At 35.2% G+C, this 23,903-nt stretch overlaps 2 protein-coding genes across 8 annotated transcripts in view; one reads left to right on the plus strand and one right to left on the minus strand.

Moving 5' to 3' along the window:
* The window catches only part of LOC139981533 (nucleolar complex protein 4 homolog), an 11,190-nt gene extending 5,662 nt beyond the window's left edge, over positions 1 to 5,528 (minus strand). The window contains exons 1-5 of the mRNA XM_071993992.1: positions 5,370 to 5,528; positions 3,725 to 3,958; positions 3,130 to 3,234; positions 2,499 to 2,651; positions 1,207 to 1,344 (exon numbers count right to left, since the gene is read on the minus strand). Coding sequence (XP_071850093.1) covers positions 1,207 to 1,344; positions 2,499 to 2,651; positions 3,130 to 3,234; positions 3,725 to 3,958; positions 5,370 to 5,528 — 789 coding nt within the window. The remainder of the gene's footprint in view (positions 1 to 1,206; positions 1,345 to 2,498; positions 2,652 to 3,129; positions 3,235 to 3,724; positions 3,959 to 5,369) is intronic.
* The window catches only part of LOC139981531 (putative RNA-binding protein EEED8.10), a 24,663-nt gene continuing 6,181 nt past the window's right edge, over positions 5,422 to 23,903 (plus strand). Inside the window, exons 1-18 of one of the 7 annotated variants that reach the window (XM_071993987.1) lie at positions 5,422 to 5,546; positions 6,505 to 6,646; positions 7,053 to 7,147; positions 7,407 to 7,490; positions 8,519 to 8,603; positions 8,944 to 9,142; positions 9,973 to 10,065; positions 10,537 to 10,659; positions 12,960 to 13,057; positions 13,859 to 13,899; positions 14,348 to 14,423; positions 15,055 to 15,222; positions 16,154 to 16,202; positions 17,512 to 17,635; positions 18,541 to 18,646; positions 19,717 to 19,804; positions 20,974 to 21,135; positions 22,234 to 22,344. In XM_071993987.1, the coding sequence (XP_071850088.1) occupies positions 5,515 to 5,546; positions 6,505 to 6,646; positions 7,053 to 7,147; positions 7,407 to 7,490; positions 8,519 to 8,603; positions 8,944 to 9,142; positions 9,973 to 10,065; positions 10,537 to 10,659; positions 12,960 to 13,057; positions 13,859 to 13,899; positions 14,348 to 14,423; positions 15,055 to 15,222; positions 16,154 to 16,202; positions 17,512 to 17,635; positions 18,541 to 18,646; positions 19,717 to 19,804; positions 20,974 to 21,135; positions 22,234 to 22,344 (1,876 nt within the window). In that variant the 5' untranslated portion in view covers positions 5,422 to 5,514. The other 6 variants (XM_071993989.1, XM_071993983.1, XM_071993984.1 and 3 more) reach the window with 6 other exon arrangements.

The following is a 23,903-nucleotide window of genomic DNA, read 5'->3' on the forward strand; positions in this document are numbered from 1 at the left end:
TAAAAACATTTGACGATAATCGGACCACAAAAAAACTCAAAAATAAATATGATTAAATAAATCACAATAAAATAATTATTTTTTAACAGAAATTCATTGAGTCACTCCTTGTTACTTTGTAGTGAGGCATTATCAGTATTCAACTAGACTGTAGTGATGCACTCTTACCTGTTATCTCTTGAATCAACTGACTCAAGTCACCACTGAAAGTGACTATTAACCTGAGTGAGTCATACCTGTTAGCTCTTGAATCAAGTGCTTAGGGTCACCATTGAAAGTGACTATTAACATGAATGAGTCATACCTGTTAGCTCTTGAATCAAGTGACTTGAGTCACCATTGAAAGTGACTCAACCTGAGTGAGTCATACCTGTTAGCTCTTGAATCAAGTGACTTGAGTCACCATTGAAAGTGATTTATTAACCTGAGTGAGTCGTACATGTTAGCTCTTGAATCAAGTGACTCGATTCACCATTGAAAGTGACTATTAACCTGAGTGAGTCATACCTGTTAGCTCTTGAATCAAGTGACTTGAGTCACCATTGAAAGTGGTTATTTACCTGAGTGAGTCATACCTGTAAGCTCTTGAATCAAGTGACTCGATTCACCATTGAAAGTGACTATTAACCTGAGTGAGTCATACCTGTTAGCTCTTGAATCAAGTGACTGGAGTCACCATTGAAAAGTGGTTATCAACTTGAGTGAGTCATACCTGTTAGCTCTTGAATCAAGTGACTTGAGTCACCATTGAAAGTGAATATGAACCTGAGTGAGTCATACCTGTAAGCTCTTGAATCAAGTGACTCGAGTCACCATTGAAAGTGGTTATTTACCTGAGTGAGTCATACCTGTTAACTCTTGAATCAAGTGACTCGAGTCACCATTGAAAGTGACTATTAACCTGAGTCAGTCATACCTGTTAGCTCTTGAATCAAGTGACTCGAGTCACCATTGAAAGTGACTATTAACCTGAGTGAGTCATACCTGTTAGCTCTTGAATCAAGTGACTCGAGTCACCATTGAAAGTGACTATGAACCTGAGTGAGTCATACCTATTAGCTCTTGAATCAAGTGACTTGAGTCACCATTGAAAGTGATTTATTAACCTGAATGATTCATAACTCAACACAATACTGCCGAGTACCGACACTTTGAAATCTATCAAGGGTACAGACAAAACAAATTGAACCAGCTTGAAAAGCTTACCTGCAGTGATAAAATTCTCAAATTAGCCTCTACATCTGGACTGACCCCAACAAACTTCTGTATATCTTCATCTTTAGTTGGCATGGTAACCATCTCCAGTAATGTGAGAGTGTTTTGACATACATTTGCCATTTCACCCTAAAATTGAATAAGGAGAGAATGAAAAATATAACAGCTGTTCAAACAATGCTAAAAAGTTTTAGACATCCTAAGGTCTGTAGGATATCATGAAGATGACTGAGATATAATATGACAATCTGTACTTGCATCGAACGTCTGTTTTTACGGAAATAGAATAATATCCATAATACTTCATAGGGCTAATCAGGATGGTCCATATTACCAAGATGGTTTTTAATGCGATGACTATGTGCACTGCTATGTCCATCAAAGGATATAGATTAAACTCAAGGCATTTCATGTTTCTATATCCATTTTGCTTTCAATTTTGAAATAAAATCTGCTGGATGTCTAAATAATACAAACTTTTGACTCAACTCATCAGTTTACAACACTGATTGATATATTTTAAAAACCTCAAGAATTTTTTTCCCTTTCCAAAAATCCAAAAATGAAATTCAACACCATTTTTTGTCAAAGTTGAATTAATCCTTTATAAATATGTAACACCTCAAAGCACTAATTCCCTGTTCAATTTATTGTTGCCTCAGAAGAAGGTCGTCCAGTCATTGGATTGAGCTTCCTGAAGCTCTCTAAAACATAACAATAGAAACCAGCTGAAACTGATATTGCGATGCAATCTGCACTGAAAGTAGTTGCTTCCAAATTCAATGGTCTGTTACATAATACATATCAACAACAATGTTTACCTACAGTTCTTTAATTTCATTCTCTCCAAGAAAAAAAAACTCTCCTTACTTGTTTAAAATGTTAACATTTCTGCACAGAATAAAAACAGACAAAATATCACGTGACTGAAGCCATCAACGAATCATTCACTCACAGCCACAACTGAGGAAGAGTGAAATGATTGCTGTCTAAATGTGAAACACAAATAATTCTTTGTCACATAGTGTAACAAAATAGTAAAAAAAAGTGACGGGTGTTTAATTGTTCAGCTACTGACTACATGAAAAAGCAATAAGGATTTGGCATACGAAAATGAAAATTTCTTTGCAGAACAGGCCGAAAAAAATGTGACACTAGATTTATTAGTACACCCAATTGATGTTTGGAAGGAAAGATATACAGACTTTGTTGCTATGAGCTAGCTTTGACCTTGATGAAAATTAGGTGACATATATATAAAGTGTTCTCAAGTGGTTGTTTACTTGTGTCAAGGACTGGTTCTTCACATTTGGCAGGTGAGCGGCAAGTTTTGTAAGGAGGAAGAAACGGAGATCGTCAAACTCTAAATACTCCTCAAATCTCCCGAGCAATTCTCCCTGATCTTTCCGATGGGTGACCAGATGAGGGACTAGATTCTGTAAAGGAATTGAAATGAGAATACACCACATGCGATATTATGCTATGGTACATCCTGAACTCAAGTGCAGATCCTTCATGGTGAGGGACTGCAAGATTGACCGTAAAATCTATTCAATGTCATGAAAACTCATGAAAATATGAAAATAATTTATCACACTCGGGTGTCTATTATGGTTTTCATATGCTGACTGACATACTAGCACAAGTTTTTGAAAAAATTAATAAATACGAAAATATTGAATAGATATGTCAACATTTGTAAAATAAAATACAAAGAAAGGTACAACCACTAGTGAAAGACATTAACAAAATGTTTACAAACATACAGTAATATAATATTATATACACATTCCAAATGAGTGATGTCACTGAAAGTGATTTATCTATAAAGGTTTTATTATTGGGTATAAATATATTAATTCCAAGAATAGCTTTAACCTATATATATTATGAAAGCATTTATCTGAGACTCACTGAAATTACAGTCTGTTGAAAGATATACTCATGTTGCTTCCTCGCCACTATTGGGTGGTGATTTTCAGTCTCCATAAACTTCATAAGTGTACATAGAGAGAGTTCCTGGCCAAAGGGAGAGAAAATACAAAAAAAAACTTTAAGTGATTTAACATTGACTGAAGAAACCTGAAAACAAAACATGTCATGGTTTATTCTGTCAGGGTAAATTATTATTATTATTTTACCAAATTTATATAGCGCTCTTTTCATGCTTAAGCGATGTTCAAGAGCGCTTTACTATGACAACAAAATGACAAAACCCTTAAAATATGAAAATGAAGAATAAAATTGACACAGCTTGAATATTAATATATAAAAATGTATATATATATATATAAACGAAGGAATCATTTTAAAAATAATATAGATTTACAGTGAAATTCCTAAAAAAGAAAAAGTGAGTTTTTAAGTAAATTTAAGTAACAAAATGACAAAATCCCTTAAAATATGAATACGAAAAATAAAATGGACGCAGCTTGAACATAAAAGTTTTGGAAAAAATGTGGGGAAAAAATTGATGACCGTTAACGTTTGACTTTTCTTTCAATGTTACCTGGACTGTCGGAGAACTACCACCATCTGAGATAAGTTCGGCGAGACATTTCACAGAGTCTCTATACATTCCCCGTAGCCATTCCTTGTACTTGTGTTCAACGTGTACCGTCTTGGGAGGAGACTCTCTTGCACTCTGACTCTCTTTAGTTACCATCGATTCATTTTTCAGTAAAGTTGAAAATATTTGGTGAAGGGCCTTAATCGATGCAAGAACTGCTCCTTTTTCTTCGTTCTGATGAGAAAAGAAAGATGAAAGAGAAAAGTGAAATTAAAAATCACCAACAAGTTCTTACAACTTTGACAGAGATAGATCTAAATTTCTTCGAAGATATGTTTCATTTATTTTAGAGTGAAGAGTGATCTTATGATATGAATAAATTTCTATATTAAGCAGCAAATGGTGACTATGGGCTGGTGTTGTTTGGGAACTATATCTGTACAGCAGTGTGGTTGTTTAGCATAGGATGATATAATGTAGTTAGAGGTGGTCATCGCCTACCATGGAAACCCCACATCATCCATGCTATATAATTAAAACGTGAATTGATTTCCAAAATATCATTGTAAAAAACACCATTGATATGTTGAATTCCTGGAGGGCATTTCCCCTCCTGGATATTTTCTGACTATTGGGTGTCTTATTGCGTGCTTGCTTCAATCCAATTTTTTAGTTCACTAATAATATACTTTTCGTGTTATTACTGTTAGTACTAGTACTACAGTACGGGGCCATTACTTTCTGGACCCATCTGTTTCCTCCCCTGAAAAACGTTAGTTTCCTCCTCTAAAAAACGTATCTTTCCTCCTACAAATCATAGGGGAGGAAACTCACATTTCAGGGACAAAACTAACGTTTCTAAGGGGAGGATATGTGTCCGGAGACCAAAGGGAGCCCTACAGTACTACTACTACTACTAGCCTAATGGCCAGGTAGGCAGTTAGGTTATGTATTGTTAAACCCACACAAAAACTCAGAAAAAAATATATTATCTTCTGCCAACCACTGGAAAAGTTTCCATTGGCATTGTCTTTGCACATTTTCGTGGTGTTTATTTTTATCATCCCGCTTCTGTAGCATGACGTAGTTGGAAGCTCATGTGATCATGGCTGTCTACCTAAATGGCGTTACTACTAGTACTACTATAGTACTAGTATTATTGCAAGAACTCACGTTAAGCTTAAAGGGTGTGAAGACTCATGCAAAAAGAAACGTCTAATGCCAGTAATTTGACCTAGTTTCGAATGAGGTGTAACAGAACTGTTAAACACCACCATCGATCTCAGAAAATACACACACAGCTTGCTACCGTCGGTAATTAGACACTAGTGTACAGTTCAGTACATACAGCTGCGGTCAATACCCACAGCACAGTATACAAACGATACAGCGATGGACATCTCAGGTCCAGCTAAAGATAACAATTAAGGTATCACGTTTCGTTACTGTCTACATTTTGTAGCGACACGAACAAAACGTCACTTGCAATCAACAGAAAGTTAACTTTTTCAGATAGGCGGTTTGGGGTGAGTCTTCAATGCCTTTAACGTGTAGTGTATGATCGAAGCTAACATTAAGTCACGCAAACCTAACGTTAGGCTTTAACACAACTTTCTCACAAGTAGTACTTGTAGTTTTATATCACCTGTGTATATTCTAGTAATTCAACCAGTACGTTAGAATTTTCTTTACTTGACAGGAACATGATAGCTTTCTCTTTAATATGAGAAAACTTGCTCTTCTTTGGTCCTGCAGTAGAAAACTTTTCATCGCGGACATGCTTGTTTACCATGGAGGTAGCCATTTTGAAACGATGCCGGAAGTAAATAATTGGATTTATCTCTTTAACTCTTTTATAATTAAAAAGAATTACATGATATACAAAATTCATTTTTCATCTATATTTGTTCGTAAAATTAATATCAAGTACTTATTACACGGTTAACGAATTTTTGTATGGATTTTTCTATTTGTATTTCATGTCATACACCAAAAATGAGGTATTGCCTTCAGCTTAGATGTTCTACGATGTTCGTGTGTGTACCAGACATTGAGCAGAAGTTGTTTTATTCTGCTCTATGGTACGACAGTGTTTATTTTCTGTGGTGTGCACTAGGTCCAAAACCGAAGTTCAAAACTAATTAAGTGCTACTGGTATGGCAACTTGAAAGTTGCGCAGAAATATCGGTAGATGTTGGCCTACAAGCGACCATAGTTCAAACTATCCCTGTTCTTTATGTCTCTCTTCATTTGCGTTGTCGGCTATTTTGCATTCAAACAATTTGTTTCCTTGTTAGCCAGGTACTGTAACTTTGTAAGTTGTATTGGTAATTTAGGCCTAGTCCTAGGCATAAACAGAGGCCTCATATCCCAAGGTACTGCTACTCAATGTTGGTTCAATGGGATGCTGAACAACATTTGTTCTTAGCCTGTATTGTACTGTATTGTATAGATTCTAAGCTTTGTAGAACAGTTGTTGATGTTCTTATAGTTCATTTTAAGATGCATGCATTTCTGTGTAATTTGTACAATTGCACTCGATGATATTTTAATATTGATGAATTTGATGAAGGCTTTGATCTGGGCAAAATCAGTTATTACTATGATCTTTGAAACTTTGTTTTATTTTCAATTTTAGCAACACTTAAAAATGGTCACAATGTAAGTTAATTTTGTCAATAACATATAAATTCCACCATGGAGTTAAATTTCTTAATTTGCCAAAGCTGGTTAATAATATACTGTATGCCTATAAATGCTATTCTTGTACTTGGTTTCAGTTATTGCAAGGTGATGGAACCTGTCTCTTCTGCAGACTTGGATCTTTCGGAAAGAGAACAAGAAACAAAGTTGATGCACCAAGCCGACCAAGGAGAAACTGGCAACCCTAGGAAAGTTTTTGTCGGAAATATTTGTTATGAGGTAATATCATGTGGAGTGGAAGAACATCTCCACTTTTCTGCAGTTTTGTATGGTTGGTCATATTTTCTTTCCTTTTTCTTTGCTTTGTTTGTTAATTTACACTTAAGAAAAGTTATGAATTCAATGTTTGGGTATGAATTATGAAAACATTATACCAACATTATCCATGCATAGTGCATACATGTAGTTATTATTGTAAATTATTTCATTTTCATATTAAATGCTTTCACCTCAAATATTCCTTTGACTAAGTTCTGCGATTTGCCATTGATTTGTGTATCACTGGCCCTTGGCGGTTATTTAAATTTCCAAGACATGTAAAATTATTTCACTGCATAGAACAGGAATATTCTGAACAGTTCATTAGTAAGTAATTAACCTTTATTCTAATAATTTTTTGATGTAGGTCAGAAGTGGTGACCTGAAGTCGTTTTTCAAATCTTTTGGTGATGTTAAATTTGTCCAACTCTTGTGGGATAAAGGAAGAAGAAGATTTAAAGGGTAAGTAAAAAGAAGTTTTGATGTTCCATTGATGTCATTTTCTCAGTTTGTTAGAGAGACATTACCATCATTATATCCAATTCAATGTGCTTCACTCCTCTGAATTTTCCTAAATATAATGGACAAAATTTCCATTTATGAACTATACAGTAAACATTAAAGTTTCTTAATTGTTAGTAGTAAATGGAATCAATTAAAGTACATTTTGAATTTGCGGGGAGTGAATTAAACTTTCACATATCTTTAATTTCATTTTTAGGTCAGCATTTGTCACTTTTTGCTCCAATGAAGGTGCTGTGAGTGCTAAATCTGCCCCCGAGGATGCTAGAACCTTAAACGGCAGGTCGGTGAGAATGAAATCGTCTTTATCTTCCTTCACCATTTTAATGTTGAAATAATGTAATTATCAGAAATTCTTAAACTCCTTTTTGTCCTTCAATAACCATCTTTTGTAAAGACAGACTTTTCATTTCATGTTGGTACAAATATGTGAGAGAATTACGTGCATTTGTGAGAGAAATATATCAAGGACAACCATTATATTTTTGATATTCACTGAATGAGAAATGAGAAAATTTTACTGTATCTAGTAAAGGCAATGGTAAGTTGCTTATTGGGGTATTTCATGAATTCTGTTCTCAACTCTAGACACATGTGTAATGCAAAGTAGTTTATCATTGATTTGTACTTCTGTTATAGTTTAGAAACATTCTTTTTGTAGGGCTAATATTCTATTCTTTGCTTATGATATTCTCATTGGTTTGTATTTTCTGCTACAGTCTTCAAGATTCTGTCCATGGCAAATATTATCGTGTTAGGTTAACTGTTTCCTTGACTTCTTTTTTAGAAGAAGCTCCTGCTAGGAATGAAATATCAGCTCCACAATCTGTCAACTGATACGAGATGCATCAAGTTACATCAAATTGCAATGTGTACATTAAACAATGCAGTGTTAAAACAAATTGTTCTATTCATTAAAATAAACCGCTTTTGAAGTTTTACTAGGATGTGAGGAACGTAGCTGAAGAAACAACAAACATGTTTCATGATACTTCCTAAAGTTGTCAATTATAACATTTTACTAAAAGAGCCTTTGATTTGATTTGATTTTATTCGCACTCAGATTGTTCAAAATACAAAAATATTACAAAGACAAAATAGACAAAAAGGACGGAATTGAAAAGAACAAAAAGAGTAACAGGAGCTAAACCCATTAGGCTGACAGAATGTCGGCCCATTCCCAATGGGGCCCTATACTGTTGACGAAAAATTGCACTTTCAATGGTAAATACTATGGAAACCAATAAATAAGACACAAAAAGTTGCTCTTGGCCTTCAATTATAAACTCTATGTGTTACTGTCGTTGACAGGGTAATGACCATAACTGCTGCTGAAGGCCGAAGAAGACATAAGAGACAGAAGGAAAAAATCAAGTCAGAAGAATTCAATGATGAGGTGAGTATATTATATGAACAGCCGAGACCACAGATAAAAGAAAGTACAATGTGAAAAAGTAGCTTGTTTTATTCCTAAATCCACATTCCACTTTTCAAATATTTCTCTCATAATCCCAGTGAATGGTTTCATATTCATGATCCGTGTGAAAGTATTTCTTCTAGTCCAGATTAGTTTCATTTGTCTGATAATAATAACAACTCCAACGCAACCATGTGCAAAGTTTCGTAGACCTAAAAGCAACTGCTACTGTACATTTAAAGTGTTGTTCAGCTAGGGTAATTGTTAATGATTGATCACTAGTAGTGAAATAAAGTTGTTTTTGTGTTTCTGTTTACAGACCCCTGAACAAAGCACAGATAAATCACAAGTACCAGATCAGACAACAGAAATAAACCTTGAATCGTTGACTGTGACTGATGCTAAACAAACACAGATTATCGTTGAAGACCAATCACTCGCAGGATCTCTTCCTGACGATATCCTCCTCTCAATCTTTTCTTCTCTCCAAGTAGCAGACAGGATCAGAGTAGAAAGAGGTAAGAATAAAACTCACACATTGTTTTCATTTTTTTTTTCGGATGGGGGGCTGGGGAATTTGAGGATATAACATTCCATAAGTCTGTACAGTATTTCTGTATCTTATGTTGTATTTTCAGGGACTTATCAGAAATATGTGTTTGCCCTGTTCTTGAATGTTCATCACAGAACTGAAATACGTGGATGCTTCTGAAGGGCTATGACTTAGTAGCATTGGTATCTGTTGAAATAAATGTGTCATGTGACATAATATTTATACAATGCCATCTTTGTCTGTAACTCTGTGTGGTATAGATGGTATATCTATATAGGTTTGTCTCGGAATGTGATGTAAGAAAAGAAACCCACTGTCTTTTTAAAAGACCTGACCTAAGAATTTAAAGTTAATTGCTTCTGATGGCTAATAGCTTGTTTACTGTACACTGTATCTCATTTAATACTATATGCCTTGTATACTATGAATCCTAACCTTGTTCTAATCTAATCTAAGTTCCAGCATTTGCGGGCCTTGATGGACAAAGGGAGTTCTACTGCAGTTTCCCAGTGAGGGAATGGGCAGGGCGGGGGGGGGGGGGGGTTGGATGGATAGGGGAGGGATTGACCAACAAGTGATAAAAAATTAGTATGTGTTTATTGTGGTTGTATTCTAAGAGAAATACTTACCTCTCTCCCAACTGAAAATTGTTCAGTATTATTTACTTAATTAGTTAGTTGCAGAATTTAGTAAACATATACCTTAAGAAGTTGAGGTGTACCCAATGATCAATTTTCTGTAAAGATTTAGTGTAGCACCTTTATTTACCTGTTTTTATTATTTCCACTTCTTTAGTATGTAAAAGATGGAGACATGCTGCATTGTTGTCATGGCAGGGATTAAAGTGCCTCCATTTTAAGAATGTTTTCAGAGGATTTTTTGGTAATGGTGAGTATTAACTCTAGTTTTATTTTATATTCTTGTTATGATTGCAATATATATCTGTATCAGCCCACTTGATGCCCTCTCTCTGTACGACCTTGACAGCATGATTTCAACGTTGCCTTTGGAAGAACAAATTCTAATTGTAAGGTGAAAAGAAGGGATAAGAGGAATGTTAAAGTTAGATTACTGAATTCCAACTGTTTATGGAAGGTCATGGATTTCTTGGTTCCTTTATAAAGCCTATTTATTTGTTGACTGTTGAGGAAAATTGGACTCTATCAAGCCTCTTTTCGATCATGAAATATTCAGGAATTACACAGGTGTCGTAGGTATTTCAGTTTGTGCCCCCTCAATGCCCGCTCTTGGTTAATCCCTCGAGCAATGTCAATTCCTTTTAATCCATTCGAAGACATTGGAAACACATTTGTCTTCACATTATTTCATATCTGTCATTTCTTTTGTACTGTTTATTAGATACTCACGTCCTGACACACAGAATCCTGAAATCCATCCTACAGAGAGGTTGCCATGGCCTCCAGTCATTGGATGTATCAGCATCTCCTAAAATGCTGAATACTCATTCAGCAGAACTGATTGGTAAGCCATTTGTAGCTACCTATGTATTTTAGATCCTCGAGCCTGCAAGCAGGAACTCTATATTGTTCACTTTATACACTGATGAGATTAGATCTAATGACCATCTCTCAGTCACGAAATATGCTGACGACACCGCAATATCCTGTGGAATATCGAAGAGTTCGTTTGCCAATGATCAGTCAAATTATCGGAGTTCAGTGAATGATATAGTCTCAACCTGTGATCGGAAGAATCTACTGCTCAATCTGGCAAAGTCCAAGGAAATGTGCTTTGCTAACGCTAGCATAAAGCACGAAGGTCTCTTATCGGCAGGATCAAGTAGGGTTGAAATACATGGGTCGAAGGTAGAGCACACGTCAAAGAGTGACTACTTAGGGGTATGCATAGATGGTAAACTGATATTCAGTTGTCATATATCGAAGGCATTGAGTAAAGTGTATTACATGCTGTCCAGCTTGGCTTATGTAGTATCTTTCTTCAATGAAGGTGCAAAGGAGAGTGTTTTCCGTTCTTTCATCTTGCCACACATTATATATCCTGTACCTGTCTGGTATCACTTCATTTCCGCTTAAGATAAATCCAGACTGATAAAATTCCTTAAGTATGCATCACAAATACTGCATATCGACTATCAATCATTAAGAGAGGAAGTAAATGGAGCTGCTAGGAGAGACTTCGTCAGAATGACAGAAAAAATCAGGAATGACGAAAAACACCCACTGCATGTCCCACTCATGAGTCATCTAGTGAAGTCAACCAGAACCCTCAGAAATCCAAATATCTTGCCCAAATATAGAATTCAACTGTATAGAAATTCGTTCATATACCGTGCAGCAATGTTTATACAATTTGATAGTTTAGAACCTTTATTATAGTTTCAGTAATGACTGTTTCATCATTTTATGTTTAAACCATTTAACAATCTTATTTCTTTCACTTACCATTTACCATATCATTTGTTTAATCTCAACAAGAACTGTTTTTTGATGTACGCCTATTTATAAATATTTTATATTTATACTGGTTTAAAATAAATCGAAACTCGCGAAGAAGCCATCATTGGTTTATTGAAGCCGCAAGCTGACAGAAATCAGTCTCTTAGATTCATATTTTAACATCCATGATGATGAATTGTCAATTATCAATTATCAACAACTCTGTAACTGGACGACAAACATTAATCTTGGAGTGACTCGAACTCGGGACCTTACGATTGAAAGGCACCGGCATTAACCACTGAGCTAGCACTCCCTGAAAGTAAGAAACAAAGTCACAATAAAAGAAAGAGCAAATTCTATGTATTGTTAGAAAAAATCATTTAAAACTTAGATTAGTAAATCTCTCCAGTGATCCAATTAACCACCTTTGAATATTACGTAATTTACCTGTTCCAACTGATGTTCAACATTTGCAGTTTTGCATCCTGAAGATAATCACCATAGTTAGGTATTTGTCAGGTCCAAACACAATCAAGAACCAAGGTGAAAGTTGGAAGGCAGCATGTGGACGGAGAGCGTTCACTGTAATTAAAGGACTTACATCAGTTACCGATCAATAGTTGCTGGTCTTGTCTTCCCAAAGTCGTTCATTACATCAGCTCTTAAAAAAGTCAGAATTCTAGAGAAACTATTGGTTCCAACTGTACCTAAACTATCATGACCATTCAAAATCATGACTCAAACAATGTATGGCTGTCTGCTTCAGTTTCAATCCATTAATTGGTTCCAGTCCATTTATTGGTTTCAGTGCATTTATTGGTTTCAGTCCATTTATTGGTTCAGTCCATTTATTGGTTTAGTCCATTCATTCACTCCCATATCTCATACCTAATACATACTACACATACTGGTAAAGCCTGTTAATATGTTTGCGTGGCACTCACTACGTCCCACACTAAGTCCCAGCAAATATTTTAACAGACATGTTTGTTACATTCTTTTGCATCATTCATTTGGTTTGGTATGGTACAGTGTGGATATGAGTACTATCACGTTTGGTTGGGTATGGATAATTTGATGTGACAAGGCATTCAAAATGTTCTTCAAATAAACAGCATGACAGTCTGTATTAAAGCCGGCAATTGAATATTGTTAATGTGTTTCGATTTCAGTTTGTCTACATTTTGTTCGGTGCTATCGTGTCTACAAATTATTGCATTGTATTATCTCAAGAAATCGGTACCTGACAGTTAGAATAGAAAGAAAAATGGAAAGAGAAGGAGTAAACCTTATTTAAATACCGTTATCGCAATTGACATGAATATCACATCTAATAACCAATAACGCTTTCTCCTGTTACAGGCAGGGAATGTCCGAATTTGACGGACATAAACCTCTCAGGGATGAGAATTAACAACCACAGTCTTCAAGAAATATCAAAACACTGTACCAAACTAAAGGTATTGTGATCTGCTCGGACCTTAGTCAAGGGGACTGGTTTTATTGGTGTGGCTGGAGGAAAGAGTAACAGAATATAGTGGCACAAACTGTATTATAAAGATTAGAGTGCATTGATAATGCTAAGCAACACCTCACCCATATGACCTCCCCAGTACCACACCCCAGCTGTTATTTTATCTTCCTGTATGAGCTAAGGATGTCTTAAAATAATGACAACACTAGGATGTTAAACGCAAAGACATGTAGTTTTCGCTATTGGACTCAGAGCAGTAAGTGAAGGTTATGAAACTATCGTTTCATTTGCAACATTTGAAGAGGCAATCATTTGTAACAGCACAACAGATAATGGTGAACATTTCACAGCTGTTACATAAATCATGTAATTCTATCGTCAAAGTCACATAGGGTTAGATTGACTGAGGTCAGACCAGGTCAGGTCAAACCAGGATAGACCATACCCAGTATAGTCTATGTATCAAACTCAAAACCCATTTGGTTTGACTAGGATTGAGTGACTAGTACATCAAAGATCCAGAAAAAAAGTCACTCTATGATTATAAGAAGACCTACCTGCATGCATGGTCGAAAATTAATTGGTCTGTTTACAGTAGCCAAGGTGGTTAGTTATGAGCCAACTAAAATAAATAAGGAGATGTTTCACTCTGATTTTCATAATTTTAATCTTTGTGCTTACTCACTAAATGTGAATGTTACCATCTTGAATATTGCAATTGAATTCACAAATAAAAACAGATGAAATTTGAAATTCAGTGGTTGCAATGAATCGTTTGTCATTTCAGAAAGTGCAGTTGAGGCGTTGCTATGACATTGGTGAGAAGGGGTAAGAGTTTTCTTGTATTTCAGTATCCCTTTTTTGCTACAAATCTTACCATTTGATGCCAAAAAAGCTGTAAGTTTTGCATATTTCTCATTAATTTAAGGAATGAAAAAACTCCTAATTTTGCAATGCTATCAGATAACATATTGACTGAAGAGAAATGAGCTCTTTGGCACAAAGCCAAATATCGAAAGTTGGAATGTCTAGCTTGGAACTGTTCACTGAGGTCTTTTGACACTGGGTGGGGGGGGTCCATTGACCTTGGGGGCCTTTGTAATTACTTCGTCAGCCTCTTGGATAATTCAGCACTGCTCATGACCATTGTACTGTTTATATTTTTCATCCATAAAAATAACTAATTTTAACTCTCGTATTAAAGGTAACACGTCTATGATAAACTGATGAAACTTGAACTGTTTATAACCCACAATCTTCATGGACAAATTTTCAGATTCTGGTGGCTGTTTAAAAATTGTCCTGATATCGAATACTTTGATGGAAGAGAAAACATGAGAATAACAGGACAGGTTCGTATTGGAAATAAAACTTTCCATCGCAGAAAAATTTGATAGTTAAATCACAGCTTGCATGAACTTACATTTTTCCATAATTAGACTCTTGCCATTGATTTCTTCGCATGAATATTCATGTATTGTAATGCTCCTTTTTACCATCTTCATCCCTTTTTTTTATATCGTCCCTTCTTTACAGTCTGATCCCTTCTCTGTGTTATCCAATTTTTTTTATCTTATCCCATAACTTGTCATACTCCTTAGAATGTGTTATTTTACATGATGAGTTCATTTATCAAATTTGCAGGCTTCTCCCACATTTGTGGACGCATAAGCGTCGTAAAAGTAACTGCTGATTAATATTATGATATTATTGAGACTAATTTGATCATTTTTAAGTTATCCATTTTAAGATGGATGAACCCTAGAATGTAACATTCGCAATCAGCCAAACTGTAGTGATACTTACATGTAATAGCGTAATGCTGTGCAACCAATCGTGTTGGAAACTAAAATACATAGTGGCGAAATAGAAATTTCTTCATCTATTCTTTATTTACAAAAATTTCCGTAAATCATCAGTCATTATAGGTTTTTTCAATGATTTACTTCTACAATAATTATAGCTCTGATTTATTCATTGTAGTGTTTCCACCTGTTAAATCCTGCCTGCCATACCGTGCTGGTCGATGACTGTTCTAATCTGAGCGATATGGGTATGAAGAGGCTGACAGATAAATGTCCCCAGATGAAAACTCTTGCCATCAGTAAATGTTTCGGGCTCACCGGTGATTCTGTCTGCAGAATCTCAGAGGTGAGGTCCATGTTTAATATATACACTAAATTGACCTTCCAATGTCAGTATATTTTATTGCTGTAATTTCATTTCACAACAGAAATAGGTGGATAGAGTTCTAATTCATCTATTTTTTCTTGGGGTTTGACACCCAATCCCCATCCTTTTGCCCTATTGATTATTTTCATGCAAAAATATTTGGTCCAAAAGGAACTATCTTTGCCCTTTCTGACTCTTGTTTCCTAATTTCTTCCCCCTGTTTTTCAAAATGTTCAGTATTAAAATATGTTTAGAATCTGTAATGCTTCTTTTAGGCAAACCCAATAGTGTAATTGGCTTGTCCATTTAGTTGAATATATCACTGTTTAAGATAACTCAGTATTTTGAAAAATGTGTAATTCCTCTGTTAAAAATATTTTTTATCTTAAACTGACAACAGAGAATCCAACAATGAAATACTATATAATTTATCTTTGAAAAAGTTGTTTTGGAAATGTCTTATATGAAGTAAAAGAGCTCTTTCTATCCCTATGCCTTCCTTCTGATGACCCAATCTATTTGTCTGTTTGTTAGACTAGGCAGGCCAGCCACTTTGATTGGTGAACCTCCCATGTAACAAAGGTTTTTTTTAAAATCTTAAATCTGATTGTTAAATTTTATTGATGTTATGTGCATTTTAAGATGTTACATTTAGTTATCTGCTACAGATTGAAAATTAATTCACTACATTATGTTACAAAATTGAATCAGTCAATTGTCAGCTCACATTTTGAGCATCAGACCTCCGAATTCTTTTATAACTTTGTAGTAGTTGCTTCACCTTCAATGTTTGTAATCCTTGACATTTTACAGTTTTGAGCTACACAATTTATCATTTCTCATCAATAATGAAAAAACCATGAATATTTGATAATTTTTGCAATTTTCTCTATTCCACTTTATTTTGAAGCTGTTTACATCTTTAGAAAAGCTCTACCTCATTGGGGATTATCCATCAGGTACGTTCAGATCAAGTTTTCTTCCAGTATAAATATCAGGCAATTTCTAAATACGAAGATTGTGACTAAACCTTAAAGAAGGAAATCAATCATTTAAAATGAAGATAGTAAAATTTTAAATGAACAAGATAAGCATTAGTGAAAGTTAAGCCTAACAATGAAAAGATTTTTACTTATAATCTTTAATACTCTCTAAATTAGACAAATTATGCACAGCACAATTAGGTGTTTACAGGGGTATTTATGGTTTAGAATGAAGGGGATGGCTGTTGCAATTACAAAAATTTGTCATAACCCTTATATTAATAAAAGAAAGGCTTTTTGTGCAGTTTCATTGACTTTATGAAAAAGGAACAGTGCAATTCATAATTTAAGGACTAAGGTTATTCTTATGTGGTTATTGCCTGGTTAATATTAAAGAATAAAAGATTACATCAGTTGGGGATGAATTTGATAAAAAATACCCCAAAATGCACAGAATTGGATGATGTTGCCAGTTTGGGTTTCGATGATAATCGTAACCTTTGCATTCATGATGGCATATGTGTGTGTGTGAGTGCGATTGTGAAGCCCAGCTTGTAAACACGATATCTCAAGAAGAGAAGGTCAATGTTATATTCCGTGTGTAGAAGTACCACGTTGAGTACAAGAAGCTTGTTGTTTTTGGCAGAGGTCAAAGGTCATTTGAGGTCACCAGGGGTCAAATTGTGAAAACCTTGTAAACACGATATCTCAAGAAGGGAAGGTCAGACCAATTTTATATTTAATGTGCAGAAGTACGACATTGAGTACAAGAAGCCTGTTGTATTTGGTCAAAGTCAAAGGTCATTTGGGGTCACCAGGGGTAAAATTGTGAAAACCTTTTAAACAAGATTTTTCAATACTGGAAGCTTGGGCCGACCTCATATTTGCTATGTAAAAGTACCACATTGAGTTAAAGAAGCCTATTGTTTTTGATGGAGGTCAAATTTCATTTGGGGTCATCAGAGGTCAATCGTTAAACCTTTGTAAACATGTACACTCTCACTATACATTATGTCAGATTCATGAAGAAAACTGCTCATGTTACATCATCAAAACCACAATGCATTGCTGCATTCTGGTTTAAGTTTGCAATAGATCCATCATCATCAAAAGACATCCTAATAGTTTTCTTTAAATGTCTTCTTTTTTGCTTCTTCTTTTTATGGCTGCAGTCAAATATGTGTAGTAGCAAGTAGATGACAGAATAGCCTCTTATCAGCTTCCTTACTGTTTTATTTGAAAATGTGATAATGTAAGTTGTAAATTGTGACTGTTTCTTCTGCAGTTCCCTCTGTGTCTCTCTATCAGCTTGGCATGCTCCCTTCTCTGGAATATCTTCATCTGAGAGACAACCTCAACGTATCCGATGATGTCCTCCTCAGGATATCGAAAGGATGCCAGAAATTAAAGTGAGTATCTTCTTCAAATCTTGTCAGGATTAGATAAATCTTTTAGAATGCTAAAGTTATTAATGAAATGTAGCAACGAATATTTCTCTCAAGGGTCTTACACTCTCAAGTTATTCAGATATATGGAGGAGGTTCAGTTAAATAGTACAATGTATGTTAATGGGGGCTTTTGTGTAGATTGCAGTAAACCACTTGTTGTAGTAAATGAGTGACCATTCATGACTGTCTACCTTATTAGGTGTAATAAACCATTGTTGACTGTCTAGCATATTTGGCGTGACCATTATTAACTCTCTGGCATATGTGGCGGCAGTACTGATGGTCATATCTGTGTGTAACGAAACGTCCAGCGAAATTTCCACGACAGATGGTTGTTTACTCTAATGAAAGTCATTTAGTGATATGCTCTTAAGGGCCTGTACTTAGCTTTGTTAACCACTTTTATGACAGCAGCATTTGTCATTTTTTAATTATTCTATGGCTTAGTGTATCTGCTGGAAGAAGCAGGTTATTATAAAACCTGGCAGATGAGGAAGAACAAATTGATTCCATGGAAATAGTACACATCTGCTGTGAAAATATAATGCAATGCAATTAGAAATTGGCCTTTTTTTGTTTGTCTCAGAATCAATGAAGGAAACTCTATGATAAACACAGGGAAAATTCACTAAAACATTAAAACATAAACAGTTGTTTGTCCAGAGGAATTCAATAAACTTGTGTCTTTTAAGTAATATTGCACTCTGTTAAAACAAATATAACCTGTCTTAAATACCATATTTTTGGGCTGTTGCAACCAGTGAGAGAGTTCTTTTTTTATTTTTGGAAATCTGTTAAAACTACAGTTGGTATTTGGTGCAAACTTATAAATACCAAGCTGGCATGAATTTTTTTCCCTATTGTAGGTTTCTGGATATTTCTGGTTGTTACAAGCTGGTCACGACAGTTGGCATTTTCGTACTCAGTACTTGCACTGCCTTGGAAGACATCAATATCAGCTATATTGACAAGGTAGGTACAAATTAGACACATGTTATTGATTAAAAGCCAGCACCACGCTGACACTCTGACAAAGACATGTCTCAACTCGATTGTTATGAATTAGTCTACACTTTTGACTTTCCTTTGGTAGTCACGACCTTTGTGACCCTTAATTGAAAACAGATTCATTGACTAAAAAGAATATTCTGGTGGCTAAAGTTGATTGCTGAACAAAAATGCTGAAAATTGTCTGAATCTAACTGTGGAAACCACATCCTAATAGCATTTTATATTGTGAAGATATGAATTTTTAAAATTTTGTGATATTTTGTAAATGCATCTGGCAACAGCAGTATGGATGATGTCATCATGACACTTCCGCTGAAAATGTCTTTGTTTTTCTTTATAATATCACAATGATTTGTTCACAAACAAAGAGAATATTTCTACAAAAAGATGCATTTTGATGAAATTCTAAATACAGAGAACTTTGACACCTGTGCAAAAATTCCAAATGAATCAAGTTTCAAGGACAAATAAACAATAAGATTATAATAGCCTTAGTAAAGCTTTCAAACAGCATTTGTCCAGATGACATCACAGACCCCCTACTGTGATCCAACTTCCTGGAGTAGTTGAGGGTTTAGTCAGTCAAAAACGGTCACATTCAGTCTAACACATCTCAAGTTAGGGGCACGATATTGAGATGGGGTTTTCAACTAGCAGTGTGGAATATTTTTCTCTTTAATAAAATTTTCACATTGTCTGTCACCAGAAAACCCTTTTAATCCTATGATAAACTAGCATCAATAGAAGGGAAGTGTACAAGTGACACTGGATAGGCTTACAGACTACACTGAGCATGTGAATGATAGGCTGTTCAATTCATTCAACGCTGTCATTATAAAGAAGGCCAATGAAGACAGCTGTGCATATTCATGCAAACAGATGTCCTTATATTTTCATGACACTGACATTGCAACTCTAACACATACAAACTCTTTGTTTACATGATTTTATAGAATATTTTCAGTAATTTTTCAATTCTTAACACATTTGCATCCTTCATGGAATTCTCCATTCTTTTTGTTCTTTCCTAGGTGACTGATGATGCCATAGAGACTCTAGCTATCAATTGTCCATTGAGGCGATTGATTGCCAGGACTTGCCCAGAAATTACAGATCAGGGTGAGTTTTAACTGCAAAAGTGTAACTTGTTTTTATATAATTACATCAGTAACTGAATAACTGACAGAATATTGACTGCAAAATTTAAAATAATGGAAAATAGCAAACTGTTTTTTTATCTTGGTGATCTTTTAGATTTTCTAAAGTTGTCTCTTTGCCACATAATTGAAAGAAATCATGTTAGTTTACAAATTGTAAGAACTGAAAACCTGCAGAAGGGGGGGGGGGGAGGATGGGGCCGGGAGGGGGTTTTCTTTTTCTTCCAATTTAAGTAACACTGACTCACCAACTGCAAGTGCTAATTTAGCTTGTTAAATCTTTTTGGCGTCTTGTAAACCTTGGTAACAAATGGACCTTTTTCATTCTCATTTATCTGATAATGAAGATGGTTTAGCTGAATAATTAAGATTGAACTGATGTTAGTCCAGTCATATATCCTTGAGGTTTCATGTCTTTTGGGTAATGTTTGCATCGCTATAATGCTACACCCTACAATGCCGTATACTCTCATTGGTCGATCTGTTCCTTAATTTCTTGAATTATTGTCTTCCTGTAACTTACAGTTATCATTGTCATAAATGTTAATGGGGCTGAATTCCTATTGTCTCAAGTAGTGGTGGGTATAAAACACACATTTTGCTCTCTGAAGGGTTTGATTATGTGTTAGGCTATGAAGCCTATATATTATATCTTAGAGCAATCCAAATAATGGAGATTAAACAGTTCAAGTTCCTTTGATATCGATTTATTCTCTTCTCTCAACTATATGGCCGTTACTCTAAAAAACCATGATTATGAGAGATTCTGAGTCTTGCAATAAGTCAGATCCGATGTTGATGATCTGCAACGTTCTGGGATGTGGTGCAGGGTCATCATCTGTGAATTTAAATGAGAGCACATACCTAAGAATACTACTGTGAATGAGGAAGTTGCCCCAAAGAGCCAATCACAAGTAAACAAGAAAAGTTTAAGCATAAGTTCCATCTACAAGCTGGAAACCATTTAATTAGACAACATTTTAAGTTATTCCTGTAAAGCTTGTCTCTTATAAACGTGTGTGGAAAATTGGCAAGTAACCACACTCACTGGGAAGTTGGGAGAGATCTCCCGGGTTACTAAGGGAGTTTAAAGAAACTTTATAAATATATAAATTTCTCTTTTCTTTGCAGGTTTGATATCTTTGGCAAATCATTGCCTTACTCTCTCTGAGCTGGATGTCAGTGGCTGTGAGGAGATCACAGATAAAGGAGCGGAAGAGTTTGCCAGGATAAGAGAAGAAATGGACTCTGATGTAGCAGCTGTCTATCCTACCATACATCTAACATTAGGTGGTAAGTCAAATGTATGTATTACATGTATCTGTCTATCTATCCTACCATACATCTAACATTAGGTGGTAAGTCAAATGTATGTATTACATGTATCTGTCTATCTATCCTACCTGTCTATCCTACCATACATCTAACATTACTGTAGGTGGTAAGTCAAATGTATGTATTACATGTATCTGTCTATATATCCTACCTGTCTATCCTACCATACATCTAACATTAGGTGGTAAGTCAAATGTATGTATTACATGTATCTGTCTATATATCCTACTTGTCTATCCTACCATACATCTAACATTACATTAGGTGGTAAGTCAAATGTATGTATTACATGTATCTGTCTATATATCCTACCTGTCTATCCTACCATACATCTAACATTACGTGGGTAAGTCAAATGAATGTATTACATGTATCTGTCTATATATCCTACTTGTCTATCCTACCATACATCTAACATTAGGTGGTAAGTCAAATGAATGAATTACATGTAGCTATGAGTGAACCACAGTGGCAGAGCGTCCATACAGTCAGGATGACCCCCCTGACGGACTCAAATGGACTGCTGGCGCCCTTTTCAGCTTTTTACTACTTTTTACTTATTCGCGATTATTTACTTTTTTATTGCGCTCTCATCTACCTATTGACATTTGTCACATTTTGTTGGCGATGACACCTATTTATTCTTTGTTTATCTGCAAATTATCAAAGCCAGGGAAGGGTCATTTCCGGCGATCTAGGAAGTATCTTTACCCCCCAAAGTAATGTTTGCTCCGCGCCAACCTGTGGTGGCACTCCGCTTAGATAGTGTCGAAAGCGCCCCTACAGACCATTCTCGCCCCCCTAGACCAATACCCGTAGCTCTGCCACTGATGAACCATGGTGTAAAGGCTGTCCTAGGCTTCAGCAACACTTTAATAATACTGTTTTCACCTGAGTACAACTACAATACAAACAGTCAGAAACACCATTGACAATCCAGATCATGTATGCAGAAGTTTTATGAGAGACTGTGAATTATCAGCTACAGTTACAAATAATTTGAGAAAATAAACAAGAAATCATTGACCACTAAATTCTTACATTGTTTTATCTCAGGTACGAGTGTCAGTGAATCTTTCCTAACTGCCTGTCATGGCCGCATCAACGTGAGTGACTTAAACCTCAGTGTACCCCAGAAACGACTCCAGCTGGAAGAATGTGCTATGTGTAAGTCTTGCTAGCACCTTCATGGTTACTAGTAGTAGAAATGGTAACCTAATATTAGTACACATGGTTACTAGTCAGGAAGTATACATGGTTACTAGTAGTACACATGTTTACAAACTGCAGTATATGTTGTTTATACTAGTCTAGAAGTATACATGGTTCCTGGTAATGATTCCTAGTAGTACACATGGTTACAAGTAGTATGTATTGTAACTATAGTCTAGAAGTATAGTATACATGAAGTAAACTAGAAGTATATACATGGTTCCTAGTAACACACTTGATTACTAGTAGTATTTTATATATATTATTTTACAGTAGTATGTTTTGTTACTAGTCTAGAAGTACAGTATACATGAAGTATACTAGAAGTATATACATGGTTGCTAGTAGCACACATGGTTACTAGTAGTACACATGGTAATAAGTAGTATGTATTATTACTAGTCTAGAAGTATAGTATACATGAAGTATACTAGAAGTATATACATGGTTGCTAGTAGCACACATGGTTACTAGTAGTATATATAAGTTAGTTTACTAGTAGCACAAATAGTAGTATGAATTGTTAACTAGTCTACAAGTATACATAATTGATTGTAGCACAAACAAGTTGCAAGTAGTACACATGGTGACTAGGAATATATATTGTTACATGGTTACTAGTCTAGAAGAATAAATGCTTGCTAGTGCCACACATGGTTACTAGTAGTATATATAGTTACTAGTCAAGTAACCATGTAAGTAGCCATGGTTGATAGTAGCAAACATGGTTGCTAGGTATATATTTTGTTACTTGTCTAGAAGTAAACATGGTTGCTAGTAGCACACATGGTTACTAGTAGTATATATTGTTACTTTTCTAGAAGTTAGGTTGCTAATAGCACAAATAGAAGTATAAATTGTTACTAGTCTACGCGTTTACATAATTATTAGTAGCATAAATGCTTGTTAGTACCACACATAGTACTAGTAGTATGTATTGTTACTAGTTTAGAAGTATATATGGTTGCTAGTAGCAAATATGGGCAGTGCTAGGAATACATATTGTTACTTGTCTAGAAGAATACATGGTTGCTAGTGGCACATATGGTTACTAGTAGTATTATTGTTACTAGTCTACAGATATACATGATTGCTAGTTGCACAAATGATTGCTAGTAGTACACATGGTTACTAGAAATATATATTGCTACTATTCTAGTGATACACATTATTCTAGTAGTATCTATTGTTACTAGTCTAGAAGTAAACATGGTTGCTAGTATAGCAAAAATGGTTGCTAATAGTACACATGGTTACAAGGTATATATAAGTATACATTGTTGCTAGTAGCACACATGGTTACTAGTACAGCTGTTACTAGTCCAGAAGTATACATGGTCACTACTAGTGTACATAAATAATTGTAGTAAACATGGTTACTAGGAACATATACTGTTATTACTCTAGAAGTATACATTGTTGCTAGTTGCACACATGGTTACTAGTAGTATATATTGTTACTAGTCTAGAAGTAAACATGGTTGCTACTAGCACACATAGTTGGTATAGTAGTA

Source organism: Apostichopus japonicus, chromosome 15 (assembly GCF_037975245.1).
Source record: "Apostichopus japonicus isolate 1M-3 chromosome 15, ASM3797524v1, whole genome shotgun sequence".
Taxonomy (NCBI): Eukaryota; Metazoa; Echinodermata; class Holothuroidea; order Aspidochirotida; family Stichopodidae; genus Apostichopus; species Apostichopus japonicus.